Source organism: Ictidomys tridecemlineatus, chromosome 5 (genome assembly GCF_052094955.1).
Source record: "Ictidomys tridecemlineatus isolate mIctTri1 chromosome 5, mIctTri1.hap1, whole genome shotgun sequence".
In the NCBI taxonomy this organism is placed as follows: Eukaryota; Metazoa; Chordata; class Mammalia; order Rodentia; family Sciuridae; genus Ictidomys; species Ictidomys tridecemlineatus.
The window spans coordinates 45,130,553-45,147,699 of record NC_135481.1 but is presented as its reverse complement, the minus strand read 5'-3'; the positions used below and the strand labels follow the sequence as shown (position 1 = coordinate 45,147,699).

General features: G+C 40.0%; 1 protein-coding gene across 19 annotated transcripts in view; it reads left to right on the top strand.

The window, feature by feature from the left end:
* Fmn1 (formin 1) overlaps positions 1 to 17,147 on the top strand; it is a 395,944-nt gene that overhangs the window by 116,423 nt on the left and 262,374 nt on the right. For 12 of the 19 annotated variants that reach the window (XM_078049877.1, XM_078049878.1, XM_040274260.2 and 9 more), the window contains one exon: positions 5,146 to 5,263. The exons of 6 other annotated variants lie outside the window; for them this stretch is intronic. In XM_078049877.1, coding sequence (XP_077906003.1) covers positions 5,146 to 5,263 — 118 coding nt within the window. Of the gene's footprint in view, positions 1 to 1,951; positions 3,729 to 5,145; positions 5,264 to 17,147 lie in introns of those variants that run through there. One more of the 19 variants, XM_005337139.5, reaches the window with a different exon arrangement.

Here is a 17,147-nt window from a genome sequence, read left to right as displayed (position 1 = left end):
TTTTCATGAAATTGGTGGGTATTGAGAGGATGCTGAACCTTATAATTTCAGTTCCACAGTGTGGAAGAACTAACACACCCTTCCAGTTTAGGTCCTATTTTTGTCTGTTGAGGGGCCTGGAAACTTATTTTGGAAATCAGTCATTAGTTGTGTTGCAGAAAATGAAAGGTTCTCACCAAGTATATGTGGTGTCTCCACCCCTCACCCATCTTTGCATATGTATCTCTTAAGAAGAATGATGTATGATCTGGTGAGATAATTTTTTCTCATAATCTTGAAGAAGCAGAAGTCTGACTTTTATCAATAGGCATTTCCTCTAGACAGCAAGCTTGTGCTGAGACTTAAATGACACCATTGATTTTTTTTCCTCTAGTGTCCTGGTGGTTTTTGATTTAACTTTTACTTCAGTTAATAATCCCCAAATAAGTTAGAATCAGATGCAAAGAGGAAAGTACCCATTTAGACACAAGATCAAATCAAGGTTTAGAAGGTGGTCTCTTATTTTCCTGATAGGTGTTGGTGGGTTATAATGATATGTACCTTTTTTATTTAAATTTGTGTGAGGGTTCCTTTTGAATACATTGGAAAAAAAACATTTTTGCAATCAGCATTTCTCAGTATTAATGAGCATTATCTTTAGTATTAGAGAATGTGACTCAAGTTATCCAAGGGTGACTTGCAGCCATTCCCCACTTCAGATAAAGCAAGACTGTCATTTTGCTGGTTGCTATGGCTTCTGTTTTGCAGAAGAAATTGCTGTTTGTGTTTAATACTTGGCTGCAATCTTCTTGGAGGTTTGCTCAAAGACAGCTGGCAATATCCATTAAGCCAGTCCAGTATGACTCTTCTCTCAATCCAGCACAGTGCCCTGTCCATTCCAGCGGCTCACTATGTGTCTGCTCACTGAACTAGATTTGAAAAACATCGAGACTTTCAGGTATAACAGGAAGGTGTCCCAAGAGGCAGGTAGGCAGCTAGGAAACAGTGCTTCAATTTTCCCCCTGTCCTCAAGTTGCCAGGTTCCCAGCATGTAACAGAGTGGTAGATATTACATTAAGCTGATGTTTAGAGGTTGTTTTGTGTGTCTTTTTTTTTTTTTTTTTTTAAGGCAAAATGGGTCTGACAAAGACTTCAGATGTTTTGCCCACTAGGGGAATGTGGATCCTCAGGGATCTTTGATGAATTACTTTGCCTAACAAGGCAGAGCATGTGTTTCTTTGTGCTGTGTGCCAGGTTCGTTTAGGTGTTTGGAGCATTAAAGCAGAGAAGGATGCTCTGCCTTCTTCTGCTACCAGGATTCCTAAGGAAGCCAGGAAGTCAAAGCTTGATGTTGGCACAGGAGTGCAGCTGGTAATTATTCCTGCTGAGCTGTTTACTCTGCCACCTAATGGTTGACAGACACTGGGTGTGGTGGGCGTACTTTTCTAAGTACCTGTTTGTAGAACTCAGGCAGCTAGGGCAGAGCTAAAACAGCAGTAATTTGAAACCAGTAGCGTTGGTTTTCCTTCTCCAGCCGGCAGCTGAAATCTGCATTCCAGATGCAACCTGCGCAGAAGAGGAAGAAAGCATTTAAAAAAAAAAAAAAAAAAGACTTCAAGGGCAGTAAATTGACTGCTTTGCAAGTTCTGGGTACTTTAAGATGATCTTTACTTTTTCCCTTTTGATTAGGGCTTGTAAGCTGCTGTTGATGTGGGTGCCCTACTAGTGTTGTTGTTGTTGTTGTTGTTTTGACTTGGCGGGCCCAGGCCTCTGATCATATTCCAGATGGAAAAGAGGGCTCATGTAAGGAGTAGTTCAAACATTTTCTGCTGATTCACTTCTGAATCCCTTAGGCTGCTCCAGGGGGTGGTTAAGGACTGTCAAGATCAGCTTGCCGCCTCAGCACTTTCAGGAACCTCAACTTGCTCACCAATGAGGAAGTTGAATGCAACCAGGAGAACCGCAGCACTGGGGCGGAGCTCCTCCCGAAGTCCTGACTGGGACTACGGGGCAGGCTGACTTTCCTATGACAAAAAGTCTTTTGTCCAGGGGAATAAATACGGAAGTCCAAGAAGAGCAGCCTCCTGTCCGCGTGTAGTAAAGGTGCGCAGCCTCAGCTGCTCCTGGGCATAGAGCTCCACAGGCTTTTTACGGTTGCCCCGAGCACGCCTCCGTCATCGAGTAAACCGGAAGGGAGGGCACAGTGACCCGAGGGAGACCAAGTGTATTCTCTGAGCGGCTGAGAGCCTGGCTCCCTCCCGGGTCCTGTTGCTCCCTGCCCTGTAATTTCAGGGCAGATGGAGTGGATAAATTGAGAGAGCACAGCGAGAGGGTAGCACAAGTCAGAACTTCCTCTCAGGGCCTGTGGAGACATGGAGGAGGTTGGGAACTCTCTAAATGGCAGTGATGTGTCGGAACCAGAAAAATCCGAAGCTGGACTTGAAATGGCTCAGTCGATCCTGAGTAAGTTTTCTATGAAATCCCTCTTTGGATTTACAAACAAGTTGGAATCTGTGAAGCCTGAAGAGGAGGATGCTGTGCTGAAAGCATTCCGCAGTTTAGATGTGGATCCCACATCTCAGCAGGATGATCCCAGCAAAGGCTCAGATGAGCTGGAGGCAGAGGCTCAGGTGCCACCTGATCTAAGAAATGCGGGGAAGACTGAAAGCGTGGAGAGAGAATCAGAGGGAAGTCAGGGAAAAGCAGAAGCAGGGAGTTCTCTCGGTGGTCAAGAGCTTCTTCCACTTGCTACTTTGAATGTGGGCAGAGATGATGTCATCTGCGTCCGTGGGACCCTTGTGCATACCACCAGTGATTCTGACTCTGATGATGGAGGCCAAGAGCCAGAAGAGGGAAGCAGCACCAATGACCCAAAGTCCTTTAGTGTTAACTTATCTGAGCCATCTCAGGAGCCCAAAGAAAACCCAGGAGGTTCTAGAGAAAATGCTAGCACTGGGGAAATGGATGATGCAGAGCTCTGTGCAGAAAATCCTCAAAGGAGTGCATCTGAGATAAGCAGCAAATTGGAACCTGGCGATGATGGCCTTCAGACAGAGCATAGCCCCAGCCAAGGCCAAGCTGGAGAAGAAGGGTCCCAAGTCCCACCTATAGCAACAGGCAAGAACTCCAGCGCCGATATCACTGCAAGTGTCTCTCTCAAAGGAGAAGTCCCTGGAGAGAAGTCGTTCCAGCTTCCAGCTTTTTTCAGTGGGCTTCGTGTACTGAAGAAAGGGGCCACAGCAGAAGGAGAGGAGACCATCACTGAAATTAAACCAAAGGATGGGGACCTGGCTTTGCTCAAGTTGACCCAGCCTGTTCAGAAGTCTCTGGTGCAGACAGGGCCACAGACTGTGAAGAGCAGGGAGAGAGCAAGTGATCCGAAGGCCACTCCCACTCTCCTGGAGCAGCTCTCTCAGCTACTCAACATTGACATGCCCAAAACTGAACTGAAGGGAGCAGACCCCAAGTCGCATGGAGGAGGAGAGATGGGCTGTAGTGCTGATCAGGAGAGCCAGAGGGACTCTGAAGATGTCCAAACCCAGAGTGGCGAGGTCAAGCCAAAACCACCAGAGACTGCTCTGGAGGCTTTTAAAGCCTTATTCATCCGTCCCCCCAAAAAGGGAACTACGGCTGACACCTCTGAGCTGGAAGCTCTTAAGCGCAAGATGAGACATGAAAAGGAGTCACTAAGAGCTGTGTTTGAGCGGTCCAAGTCCAAACCAGCAGATAGCTCGTCTGATTCCAAAAGCGTATGTAGAATTTGGTTTTGCATTTTACCATAAAATGTGATGCCACATTATTTGTTTTCAGGTTTGCCGACAAAGCGAATTCCAGTTGCCTATCGTTAGTGTTCTTGCATGGGTGAAAAATGATTTTAATGAAATCAAATCATCCTTGTAAGGAGTATTGAGTTGGAGAGGAGTGCTTTTCTCTCTTTCGCATATTTCTTGGAGTGTAATAAGAGAGATATATGTAGAGATGTGTGAGTAGGAAGGGGGAAACCCTTGCTCTGAGTTTAAACATCAATAGTAAATACTTATAAAGATTTAGCAGCATGGGAAGCGATGCATATGGAGGTATAGCCTGCATTTATAGGGATTTCCTCACTGCTTAATTATCCCTCTGTGAAAACTATGATTTCCTTTGAAAGTCTGCCATTTAGCAAAATATGTGTTTCTGATGTAATTGAAATGTTCCATGTTGGCTGTGGGGCTTCCTGATTGAGCACTGAATTTAGAGTGAGAACTGGGTTTTAATTCTAACTCTGCCATTTACCGGCTGAGTGACCTTGATAATTTCTGAGTCTCAATCTCAATGTGCAAAATAAGGAAAATAACCCTTACTTTATGTGGTTATCATGAAGATTAAATTAAGCTCTGTATAAAATGTATCTAATTCATGAAAACAGTTATTCAAAGAAAATAACTTCAGATAATGTATGTATAAAGACTAGGAAGCACCTGTCTGGTAGATATTAAATGTTCATAAAAACAATTAATAGAATTTATTTCTTAAGATCAATTCAGAATGTGATTACCACTCCTTCCTGTATATTTACTATGCTCTTTTGAATCAAAAATTCAAGTCATTAGAAAAATGTTCTCAGGTTGTGGTTAGAAACTAAACAAAAAATAGCATTCTTATAGATGTAAAAATCAATTCCTATAAAAATAACTTGAATGTGAAGGCAATTTCATTTATTTTTTTACTAGGAAAGAAAGAATTAAGCAGTGTGGAACATATAAAAAAGTGTATCTTGGCCCGTGCTAATGTTCATGGAAAATGCAAAATTAATCCTTATTAGTCCTGGAGTTGTTTGGAATATGATTGTAAATAGTCTATAAATGTATCAAAATAGTACGTTTGTGTCTGTTTCTTCAACTCAAAGTTTATTTGTGCTTTAAAAAAATAGCTTTAAAAAAAAAAGCTATTAAGGGTTGTGTAGTACTTGGCCTTAATTTTCACCCCAACTGATCATTTATACTTCTGGAAAAGAGTTGTACCTTAGTAGGATGTCTCGACTGTAATGAATGAGAGCAGTGTGCTTCTGGCCATTAAAATTAATATTAGAATTAGTGTTAGCATGTTTATTTTCAATAATTAATGGGCTCTGGCCACATTTCATTTTACTGATTTTTTTTTTTTTTTTTGCCTGCTTTTCAACAGCCTGACCAGAGCCCTACAGAGCAGGACGACAGGACTCCTGGCAGACTCCAAGCTGTCTGGCCACCCCCAAAGACAAAGGACACAGAAGAAAAAGTGGGACTGAAGTACACTGAAGCAGGTAATGTGAAAGGAAGTCAGGCACCCAGGAACAAATCTCTTCCTGCAATAGCTTTTAGCACTAGTTCAGTAGACTCTCAGGATTTGGGGTTTTGTTTCATTATAAAATGTAATGCTGAATGCTTCTCTTTGGTTCTGCTGTTAAAGAAAACCTCTTTGCACATTTACTGCTAGTGAGATGAAAGGTGAATGCTGTGGAATGAATGGAAAGGGGGCACTTGTGTCAAGTAGGAGAGCCTTTGGGGAGCAAATGGAGAAGGTAGATTGCACATTTCTTGGGAAGCAGCAGGTGGCTGGTGCTCATATAATGTATGAGTGGGCAGTGTTGTTGGAAGATGCAGAGTATGGTTCTCCAGAGCTGTAATCTGATTTCTTGTTTGTCTCTTGAGTAATACTTTTGAGATAAAGGCACCTTGTGCAGAGTGAATGTACAGATACCGTATCAGTTACTCGTTCACTTTCGTTAAACAAAGATTTATTTAATGCATGGCCAATTTTAAAGCAATCTAACTCTCTGGAAAACTTCCCAGGAAATTTTCTTGGGTCTATTTAAATGGAATAGGAATCTAGATATTTTTATTCTTTAACTGAAGAGTTACAGATGGATATATTTTAATATATCCATCCAGTACGTGTGTGTATCTCTGATGAAACCTCTTTGCCTTCTTCCTGATACTTGGAGATTACCTATTGAAGGAGTCCAGGGACTGTCACTCCAAAATGTGGTGCCCTGGTACACTTTAATTTTACTTTAAAGGAACTTAAAAAGTAGCAGATGCACTAGACACAGTGACTTGAGAGGCTGAGGCAGGAGGATCGCAAGCTTGAGACTAACCTCAGCGACTTCGTGAGGCCCTGTCTCAAAAATATCAAAATAAAAAATAAGAAAAGGGGCTGGAGTGTAGCTCTATGGGTAAGCACCCTGGGGTTCAGTCCCTAGTACACCCCCCTCCCAAAACAATAATAACAACAGCAACAAAAACCTGCAGATGCTAGAAGAGATGTTACTGTGACACCTCCTTATCTGTTTAAAGTCTGTATCCACTAAGGAAGAAAGCAATCACCTCTGGGGTTTTTGCTGAGTTTTCTTTTAACTAAATTCATATGGCAGGAAAAAAGTCCAAAGTCTGTTAACATACCTGGGTGGACTTTTGCTAAACACCATTGTCTTCTATTTCAACCCCAGTCAGTATTGGTGTGGGGAGGGAATTAAGATTCTTCTGTAAAGAGAATCATTTGCAATTCTTTACCTACTCAGGGACCCAATGACTTTGTCCCAATCTACCAAATGTTTTTTTCAGGCTCTCAGAGGTCCCTAAAAATCATGTACTATTCCTCTAAAACTTGTCTAAATTTCCCATTTCCCCTCCCCCTATGAAATAAAAATGCATGGGCTTCAGAACCTGCTGGGCTGTGGGCTCACTGCCTTCACGTGCACAGTAAGACTGTGCTTTTCTCCCATCTCATCCATTTACTGTCAGTTCATTCTAGTGACCCTTTAGAGGATAAAAAAAGCCTTTCTTTTCATCTCTACACTGTATATGACTTACATTTTGTTGGTTGTCTTACGTATATGTGTATATTAAGATCATTATACATAGTTATAGAAAAATATTTTTTGTAAGTGGATCAACATCTGGGTGGTTCAGTAGGTTTTTCTTTTAATATCAAATATCTTTAGTGCTTGAGAGCATACTGGCAGGTGAATCCTTAAGTCATTTCTAACCTCTACTGTAGGTAACAACTGCAGACTTGTGATTCTTAGCATTTTATTTTTCTGTAGTGCTTCTTGTATAGAATGAAAAGTTCCAATATCTTCAATAAAAGTATACATAGCTATTTCAGCTGGCCTACACACCTATGGTTTTCTAGACTTGGACTATTATGAGTACAATATTGAAGCACCTGCCACGTTCTTTTTTGTCATCACGTGGCACAATGTGATGTACCAAGGTTTCTTTAATAAAAACAAAACCCAGGCATTGTTGTTGTAGATCAGTAGTAGAACACTTACCTGACATATGTGAGGCACTGGGTTTGATCCTCAGCACCATATGAAAACAAAAGGTATTGTGTAAAACAAAACAAAACAAATAAAAATTCAGAATACCATGAGCTCTCATTCCTACTTTATGTTGTTGGTAGTAGTCTTTTACAGTTTTGTCCCAAACAGTGTGGCAGTCTTGCTTGTGATAATGAGCATTTGTTGAGTAGAAAAGGAAATAAATACCACAATTTTTTAAAATTAATTTTTAAATTTGTTTTAATTAGTTAGACATAACAGTAGAATTCATTTATGTACTTTGATATACATAGATGGGATATAATTTCTCATTTTTCTGAATGTACGGGTTGTAGAATCATATTGGTCATGCAGTCACATATCTACATAAAGGATAATGTCTGTTTCATTCTACTATCTTTCTTATCCATACATCCTCTCCCCTTCCCTCCCATTACTTCCCTCTACCTAATCTAAGGTAACACTATTCTTCTCTAGTGCCCCCTGCCATATTGTGAATTAGCATCTACATATTATAGAAAATATTTGGTCTTTGTTTTTTGAGGATTGGCTTATTTCGCTTAGCATGATATTCTGCAACTACATCCATATACTGGCAAATGCCATAATTTCACTCTTCTTTAAAGTGAGTAATATTCCATTGAGGATATATACTACATTTTCTTTATCCATTCATCTATTGAAGGACACCTAGGTTGGTTCAATAGTTTAGCTATTGTGAATTGAGCTGCTATAAACGTTGATATGGCTGCATTACTGAAGTATGCTGATTTTAAGTCCTTTGGGTATAAAGTGAGAAGTGGGATAGCTGGGTCAAACGGTGGTTCTATTCCCAGTTTTCTAAGGAATCTTCACACTGCTTTCCATAGTGGTTGCACCAATTTGCAAGTCCTACCAGCAATGTATGAGTGTACCTTTTTCCCCACATCCTTACCAACATTTGTTGTTCCTGTATTCTTGATGATTGCCATTCTGACAGGAGTGAGATTAAAACTTAGAGTAGTTTGGATTTGCATTTCTCTAATTGCTAGAGATATTGAACATGTATAACACATTCATATATTTGTTGATAGATTGTATTTCTTATTCTGTGAAGTGTCTGTTAGTTCCTTAGCCCATTTGTTGATTGGGTTATTTGGGTTATTTGTTTTTTTTGTTTTTTTTTTTGGTGTTAAGTCTTTGAGTTCTTTATATATCCTAGAGATTAATGCTTTATCAGAGGTGAATGGTGAATGTGATACAGATTTTCTCCCAATCTGTAGGCTCTCTCCTCAGGTTATTGATTATTTCCTTTGCTGAGAAGAAGCTTTTTAATTTGAATCCATCCCATTTATTGATTCTTGATTTTACTTCTTGCACTTTAGGAATCTTGTTAAGGAAGTCAGATCCTAGGCCAACATGGTGAAGATTTAGGCCTATATTTTCTTCTGTTGGGTGCAGGCTCTCTGTTTGAGTGCCTAAGTCTTTGATCCACTTTTAGTTGATTTTTTTGTGAGGGTGAGAGATAGAGGTTTAATTTCATTTTGCTACATATGGATTTCCAGTTTTGCTGGCACCAAAATACCGCAAATGTTTTTAAATCCACCGTGAGTACAATTTTAGAGTATGTATGTCCTTAGTCTTTGCTTTCTTTCCTTTTCTATTTCTTTCACAGGAGCATTTCAATCTACCTTTGTGATGATTTTTCCTACCTGTTTTCATGTAATGTGTCCTATTGAACATCTTACATGAGATAAGGAAAAGTGACAGGGAGGGGCTGATAGTTCCAATAGGTGGTCTCTGCTGCACAGTGAGGCGGGGAGGGCTGACATAGTCTGCAGAGGTGTGCAGGCCCCAGCCGGCCCCCTCAGTACTATGGCTCTCCACTGTGCTCCAGGGTCTAGTGCTCAGCATTTTGAGAGCCTTCTTGGTTCTCATTAATCAGCTGGCATACTTTAGGGGAGGGGAATTCCCAAAGAAGCATGAGATATTCCATGCCTAAAGGAAATTTATCTTTTGCCCCATTAACTGTTTATCTGTATGAGGTTGCCTTGTCATTTATTGCTAACTTTGAGAAAGGTGACACTTTCCCCTGTGATTTCTTAAGCTCTGTTTTTCAAGTGAACAGGAATCCTATGAGTATATAATTGAACACATTTTGTGGTATCCTCATTGGCTTTTCCTCTCTTAGAGAAACATGAAAAATTTGCCACTCAGTAGGGTACACAGAGGTGGCTGGGGCTGGGGCTCAGTGGCAGCACACTTGCCTGGCGTGTGTGAGGCATTGAGTTTGATTCTCAGCACTGCGCATAAATAAATAAAATCAAGGTCTATCAACAACTAAAAAAATATAGGGAACACAGAGACAGAAATTAGGTCCAGAGAGTCCAAGTTGTTCAAGTCTTATTGCTAGGAGCCACAGCCAAGTAATATGATGCATGGCACTTTTGGTTGTAAGGTGACGCCAGCTAGCCATTGAGATGATATGATTATGTTAAGATTTACATTCATATGGATTTTGGACTCCTGCTGTTCACCTTGGCCTGCTACGGGACTCCTGGAGAGTTCCCATTGGTTGGGGAAGGACAGTAGGAGGGAATTCCGAGGGAGGTCCTGGTCCCCAGTTCCGGTAGAACTGACCGCGTGTGTGGACCGGCTTGCTTCCAGGAAGTACGGGGTATTGGCGGCATTTTCAAAAATAAAGTTTTGTTCCTGCTTGAGTGGCTCGTGATTCTGTGCCCAGCCAGACTGCGGCATCTTATGCTTTTACATCTCCTTTATTCCTAGAGTGCATTACTTGTTTATTAATCTAGTGAAATGGAAGATTAAGACGCCAGTGTTGCTGTTTCTCATGAACTGTTGAGTTATGTGCTGCTGACATCCCTGCCCAGTCATCTCCTGGCAGAACTGGGAGAGAGGTGGTGTTTTCACCATGAGCCCCCCACTGTCCTTGTGCTGCCCCAGACCACTTCAGATTTGTCACTGCTTTGATTTTCTTCTTCTCAGAACTTACATCTCAATACCTGAAAAATCACTTTTGTTCAAGATAAGAAGGCAGAGATACTACTCTTTATGGCTTCTAGAGTCCTCTTAGCTTATGTAAAGGTGGCTCAACACTATTTCTGGTACCCACTGCCAGGTTTGCTCTCTCCTCCCACTCCCAAAGCCATTGGCATCTGCAGCTGATAGCACTGTGACAATCCCCCTTCCTGCCTGCCAACCCGCCAGAGTTGAAGCCTTTGGCTCCTGTTGCAGCCTCTCTGGTGGGATTGCCATGAAACTGTACCCATGTCAAGGGCACTTCTATTGCCAGTCCTGAGCTTTTAGGAGCCTTGGTGATGTGATATATGAGAGAAGCCTCAGCTCCCTCCAGATCTGTTACTCAAGGGACTGCCACCTGAGTTGTAGTTTACCTCTATTGCTGATTGGGGGCGAGGGGGTACTTTCGTACTAATTCACACTGTGCCTGAAGTGCTTTGCTCAAATGAAACAAAGTGAAAAGGTGTTTTGTGATATCATACAAAGTGGATCCAGAAGAAAAAAGTTTACCTTTAAATTTGGTAGAACAGAAGCAATATAATCTATGTTTTCTTTTATACATCTAAGAGCCACTTTGTTGTATCTAATGAGGTTGTATGAAAGAAACTTGCTTGTATTCTTTTAAAAACATTGACTAGAAAGCGTAAGATATTCTAGGTAATTGAAATATAAAGTGAGCATAAGGCCAAACTTTTGTTCATCCTAAACTTGAAAATATTTTCCAAACCATATTATACACACACACATACACGTACACATACACACTCCAAGAAAAAATAAATGTAAGTGCATTCATACTAAACAAAGGAAAAGAGAGATTTGGAAATTTGGTTTGGAAAAATACATATATAACTTTATAAACTCCATCAACTCAGATCCTATCCGGAACTAGGTAATACTCAAGTTGGGTTATTTGAGAATTTATCAGACCCTGTTCACAAAGATGAGGCATTGTTTTGAAAAATGATGTAGGTAGAGAGGTACTCCGAGGCTAATAACAATGAGGAGTTTTGCCACACCTTCATGTGGAGAGGCAAGAGTAAGAGTGACTATGGGACACCAAGATCTTCAAGGGAGGATGAGTGATCTGGAGAGGACTGCTGGAGAGGTGCTGTGTCCTTCGGTAAAGAGGTGCACCCAGGCCATTGTGACATGCCAGGTGGGAGCTGGGGAGAAACAGCCTGGCCCTTTTCACCACTCTATGATCTGTTGTCATTCCCATCAGCCAATCCGAAGAGAAGCCAGGGGAGTAGGAACCTTATGGTGCCAGCTTTTTAGGGCAGCAGAAAGGACCTAAAATAGGGTGCAGAAGGGAAAGAATAGATCTAGAAAGGCAAGTGAATCATCCCTGCATATACTGCCAGCCAGGGGCAGCCAACAGGACCCTGGTGATGGAAGCTTCCAAAGCCTGCATGGAGGAGAGTTGGCACATGTTACCTGCCTTGATATACCTCACAACACAGGCTTCTAATGCAAGGGCACAAAGGTAAAATCCTGTTTTGTCACACTATGGGGGAGTTGTATTTTTTATTCCCATTGTTTCCTAGAAAATATAATTGCTATTCTTTAGGCCCTTGCTGTGTGGATAATTACTTCCTCTTAATGTACAGGGTTTGTTTACTGATCTAAAAAAAGTTTTTAAATGTTCTGTATATTACAAAATAAAATAAAATTGGAAATATCCAGAAAATTACAAACAAAAGAAACTTTCTATGATTCTATTTCAGAGAAACCATTGTCAAAATTATGAAATATGAAAAGCCTATTGAATTCAACACTAAGAAATAAAAAAGAAATTTTGGGCAATATTATAGACTGTTTTTCTCATTTGAACACAAGTGATTTTTACTAAATATTATCAATATTTTAGAAAGTCAGTGTTTCAATTAGGATAAACTCCTGGTAACAGGATTATTGGCCATTAAAGTTAAATGCCTTTTTAAAGGGGTTGATGCATATTATCAAATTGCCATAGTTGTTTTTTCTTACCGAGGGTCTTTATGTAAAAATAATACAGTTCTTATTTGTGGTACTGAGAATTGAACCCAGAGTATTGGGCAGGCGAGGTGAGTGCTCTACCACAGCCTCAGCTTTTTTTTCAAAATTTTTTTTGAGACAGGGGCTCCCTAAGTTGCCCAGGCTGTCTTTGAATTTGCAATTCTCCTGCCTCAGCCTCATGAGTAGCTAAGATTAGAAGAAAAATTAGTATTGTTTGAAACTGTTAAATATTTTCCCTTACCATTTGCTTTTAATTTCATTTACTGTGTTTTTTTAATGTGTAGAAGTTTTAAATACTTATGCAGTCAAATATGTCCTCCTTTAATTGTAGAATTTTATGTATTTCATTTCGCTTAGAAAACTTTTTCTGTTCTTAAGATCACCTATATTTTCATATTTCTTAAGTTGTTTCTTTCTGCTGCTCTTCTCTTTCTCCTTCTATTTCATATCAGAATTTAAATTTGGTGCACAATCTGGTAGAGATCTAAATTGTGAACTAATTTTACAGCAGGCTTTGAAATTATTTTCCCAAAGTTTAGGCCTGCTTTGGCCTTTGTTCTCTCTCCTTGATGTGTTTGTGTATTATACCAGAGTCTTCATTATTGTAACATTACAGTGCATATCAGAATCTTGCAGTTCGAGTTCTCTTGCATACTTTTTAAAAAGTAAGCAAGAGAATATATTCATTCTTCAAGAAAGACCTACCATTTACTTGCTAGGTTTTAAAAGGATCCTTATGGAATTTTTATTACATTACTTTATAAATTAATGTGAGGTAGGAATGAGAATTAATATTTCCATCCAGAATCACATCTTATAAAATTACATGTTCAAAGGTTTTTATGCCTTTCAATAAATTATACAATATGTGCTTGTATATAAATTACATGTATGTATATGAGCATATCTTACATATTTTTTCTAAGTATGTTCCCAGGCATATTATCTTGAAAAAACAAATGTACAGTATGAATTTGTTTTTGCAGATTTGCTTCCTGTTCCAAAAGTCTGATGTGTCCATAAGAATCTAATGACTTAAGCATGACAGTTTCTACAGATGATTTTCCTCCCAAGCCCAGGGCTTGTCAGGTGAGGGACATGTTTATGTAAACTGCCCCTCAGTCTTACCGTGGTCAGTGAGTCTTAATATTTTGAGACTATTTGAAAAATCTAGTGATGATAGAAATCCCCAGAAGGAAGCCCTGCAGTTAATTTAACATCTATTTCCCCTACCCTGGCCATCTGTGTATGCCCCAAGTTCAGAGGAGGAAGCTTTTATTCAGTCAGCCCAAACTTGGCTTCCTTTGCCATCTATTCTCCTATTCTGTATTGTGAAGGATTGCTGGGAATGTCTCAATATTAAGAAATTTTAAAAATATATTACGGTAGATATCTCAAAGTTCTAAGAAGAAATGAAGTTGATGTTTGTGGAACGAAGATGGTACCTTTTGGGAATTTGCAGGAACTTAATGACCCACAGAGCAAGGAAGAAAGAAAAACACTCATGTCCTCAACACTGTGCGAATTTGGTTTCTCTTCCAGTGTGCATCTGGAAAAGCTCTCTCTCTCCACTGGTGGTGCCTCCAGACTGGGCTGGGCTGGGGGATGGCATATGTACTGCCCTGCTTAGTGTGAGGACCATAGCTTTTGTAGAAAAGAGAACTTAGCACAGGGTATTGAGGTCACTGTGAGCAAGCTGTCCATGCAAGTGGCATCCCAGACCCTTGGGGCAGCTCAGAAATGTTTCTGAGTATTTTGGATCAACTCATTCTTTCTGCCTACTTTCTGGTGTGTTACTAGTTAGAGTTTGCTTCGTTGTAAAGTGATAAAACTGTTCGTCATTCTTCCTGGTGAGTCAGCTGCCCTTGCTTCATCAGCCAGGGAGAGCTATAAATATCTTGGAAAATTTTATTAACCAATGTAGTTGAAGTTTAAATTTCTTCATTCATAGCTAGCAGACTGCATTAGCCATGAATGACACTCCTTTAAAATTATGAGTCCTGACAAATGATCACATGTGTACTCTTTCACCATCTAGGCGAAGGGTTTTTTTCATCCTATATTCATAGGCTTTTGTGGCTCCACTTGCAAACAGTGATTATGATAGCATAGAAATCAGAAGCCATACAGACTAAAGGCTAGGAAGGCCTTGCATTTTGAGGGTATAGGAAGAATGGTGTGGGCTGGGGATATTGCTCAGTTGGTAGAGTGCTTGCTTTGTATATATAAGACCCTCGGTTCAATACCCCCCACCCCCCACAAAAAGAAAAAGAAGGGTATACTGGGAAACTGGAGGTGAAGCCAAGGTGTTAAGCTTCCACTTACTCTAGACCTGGAAGCTGCAGAGACAGACTCCCTAACATTAATGGGATTTAGGAAGGGGATGCCAGAGTGTGGTCCAGTGACTTAGAATTCATATATCGTGTTCAAGGAATATCAGTAAAGAACTTTGGCTCAAAATGGAGCCAAAGCAAGAGATTAAAATGTAGAATTTCAGCTTTTAAATATTAAAAACTTATAGCTTTAGGCATCTTAGAGATCCTATTCATTTTACAGATGACAGCCAGTGAGAGTATGACTTGCTGTAACTAATAAATGGGCTGAAATTGTAATTTGGAAAGAATGACAGCCCCAAGTCAGGGAGAGGGTGGAGATCGATGGTTTTGTTCTTGTTTGGTTTTGTTTCTGTTTTTTTGACAACATACCTGTATTTAAAGATCCAATAAGGAAAACACAGTCGTAGTAAAGCATTTAAAAATCATGGCTGTTAGTAAAAAAAAATATGGGACTTAAAGTGAGTCATTCTGGATAATTAGAAAAGGGCATATGAGGGCCCCACTGGCTCACTAGACGTCTGCAGAAATTGACTTGTCATTTCACACTGCTTTTTTGATTCCTTATATAATATCAAAGAAGGGTGTTTAGTCAAAGAAGCTCACCTAAAGAGAATAAAATTTAAAGAGAAGAAAATTTAAAATTTAAAGAGAATAAAAACGAGTCTAGTTATTGTATGTTCTTGCAAAGTTCAGGTGAGGCTCATTCAGTTAATATTCATTGAGCCACAATTTGTGTGGTCAACTGCATATTGTACATGTACTTGATTTTAGGAGGTATATGAACCAATATTTTAATTATCCTGTGCCTCCTTTTTGTTGTTGTTGTTGTTTATTTTGGTGATACTGGAGATTGAACCTTGGGCCTCATGGATGCTAGATAGCTGCTCAACTACTGATTTATATCCCCAAACTTTTTTTAAATTTTATTTTTTATTTTGAGGCAGGGTGTTTTTTAGGTTACTGAGGCTGGCCTAGAATTTACAGTTCTCCTGCCTCAGCCTCCCAAGTAGCTCACATTTTTATAAACATCTCCTTTCACTAGTTGTCTTCTTTCTCAAACTTTCTCTGCAGTGACTCCATTTTTCTTTTATTCTGTAAATTATTGTCTGTTACCAGCCACTAAGGGTTGTTTCCCAGATCTTCCACCCAGCAACCTCTCCACATTCTGGCTTCAGCTCTCTTCACCACCAGCCCTTACCATGCCTTATCTTTATAATTTCGTTCCTTCATCTCAGTCTGCCCTTCATAATGCTTATAGCCTTCAACCACTCATCAAACAGCATTCCTATGGGTCCCTTCTTCTCCATAGATGGCAATGGGGAAATAACAATTTTCAAATAACATAAAAATCTTTTCTTCATCTATAGAAAGAACAAATTATTTCTGAGAACTATCCAAATCTAAAATGTTAATTGTAAATGCTCAAGGATTTCCCCACAAAATACAGGGGAGCATTGGATGGAGAAGTGAGAACAAGAGATGAGAGAGGTAGAAAACTATCTGAGAGGGAAAGGAAAATAGAACCAGGGAAATCCCAAGGACATCATCAAGTTTAGCATTACCTTTACCACAGGTTTCGTGGATTTGGGCATCATCTAGACTTGTATTTGAAGCTTGGCTCTGTCATGTACTAACTTTGACCTGGGATAAGAAATTTGACTACTCTGGATCTATATCCTCATTTGTAAAAATGAGTCCTTCCAGCAAGTTAGGAGCTTCCACATTTGTAGCCAAGTTGTTACAGAGGTGTAGGTGGGTGACCTGCAGACCCAGTTCTCGGAAGTGGCCTCTTACGTGGGGCAGTCTTGTGGGACTGAGCCCATAAGCCTATGGAGTCTACAAGCTAAGTCTGGTAGTGGTGTCAGAATAGTATTGGTGTCATAGAATCAGCATGGCTGTTGGAGAACTGGAGGCTGTCAGACAATAGTATCACATGGTGAAGGAACTAATTTTCTTTTTGTGTATTTGTTGTGGTCCTCAATTCTGTGCATGTGTACTTGGCGTGTTTGTGACCATTCCGAGTCAGCATTCTACTGAGTTTCTTCTGAACATTTTCTGTGCTTTCCCACAGTCTTCATAATCACCACATTTAATGGCTAAATACTGATGATGATTTTTATAAAATAAGTATTTGGGGGCTGGGAAACTTGAATCTTGAGGCAGGTCACAAGTTGAATTGAAAGGCAGCTCAGAGAATGTCTATTTATCTCTCTTCTTGATTCAGGTGAAGGAATGGATGTTCTCAAAGACTGTCCTGCTTGCTGACCAGAAATAGAAACAAATGCAAATTAGGTCTTCTGACTTCCAGTGTTTATATTTTTTCTTTCCATTTGCAATGTAGGCCCCTTTTTCTTTTAGTCCAGTCCTACTTTACTTCAGCCTTTCCCCCAGATTGTTTCATTCATCCTAATTAAAAAGGACATATTTGGTTTTCAAGAAGGACAGAGGAGGAAGGGAATGGTCTAAAAATTTCAAAATACCCCTTCCATAGTGATTATACATAATTCAGA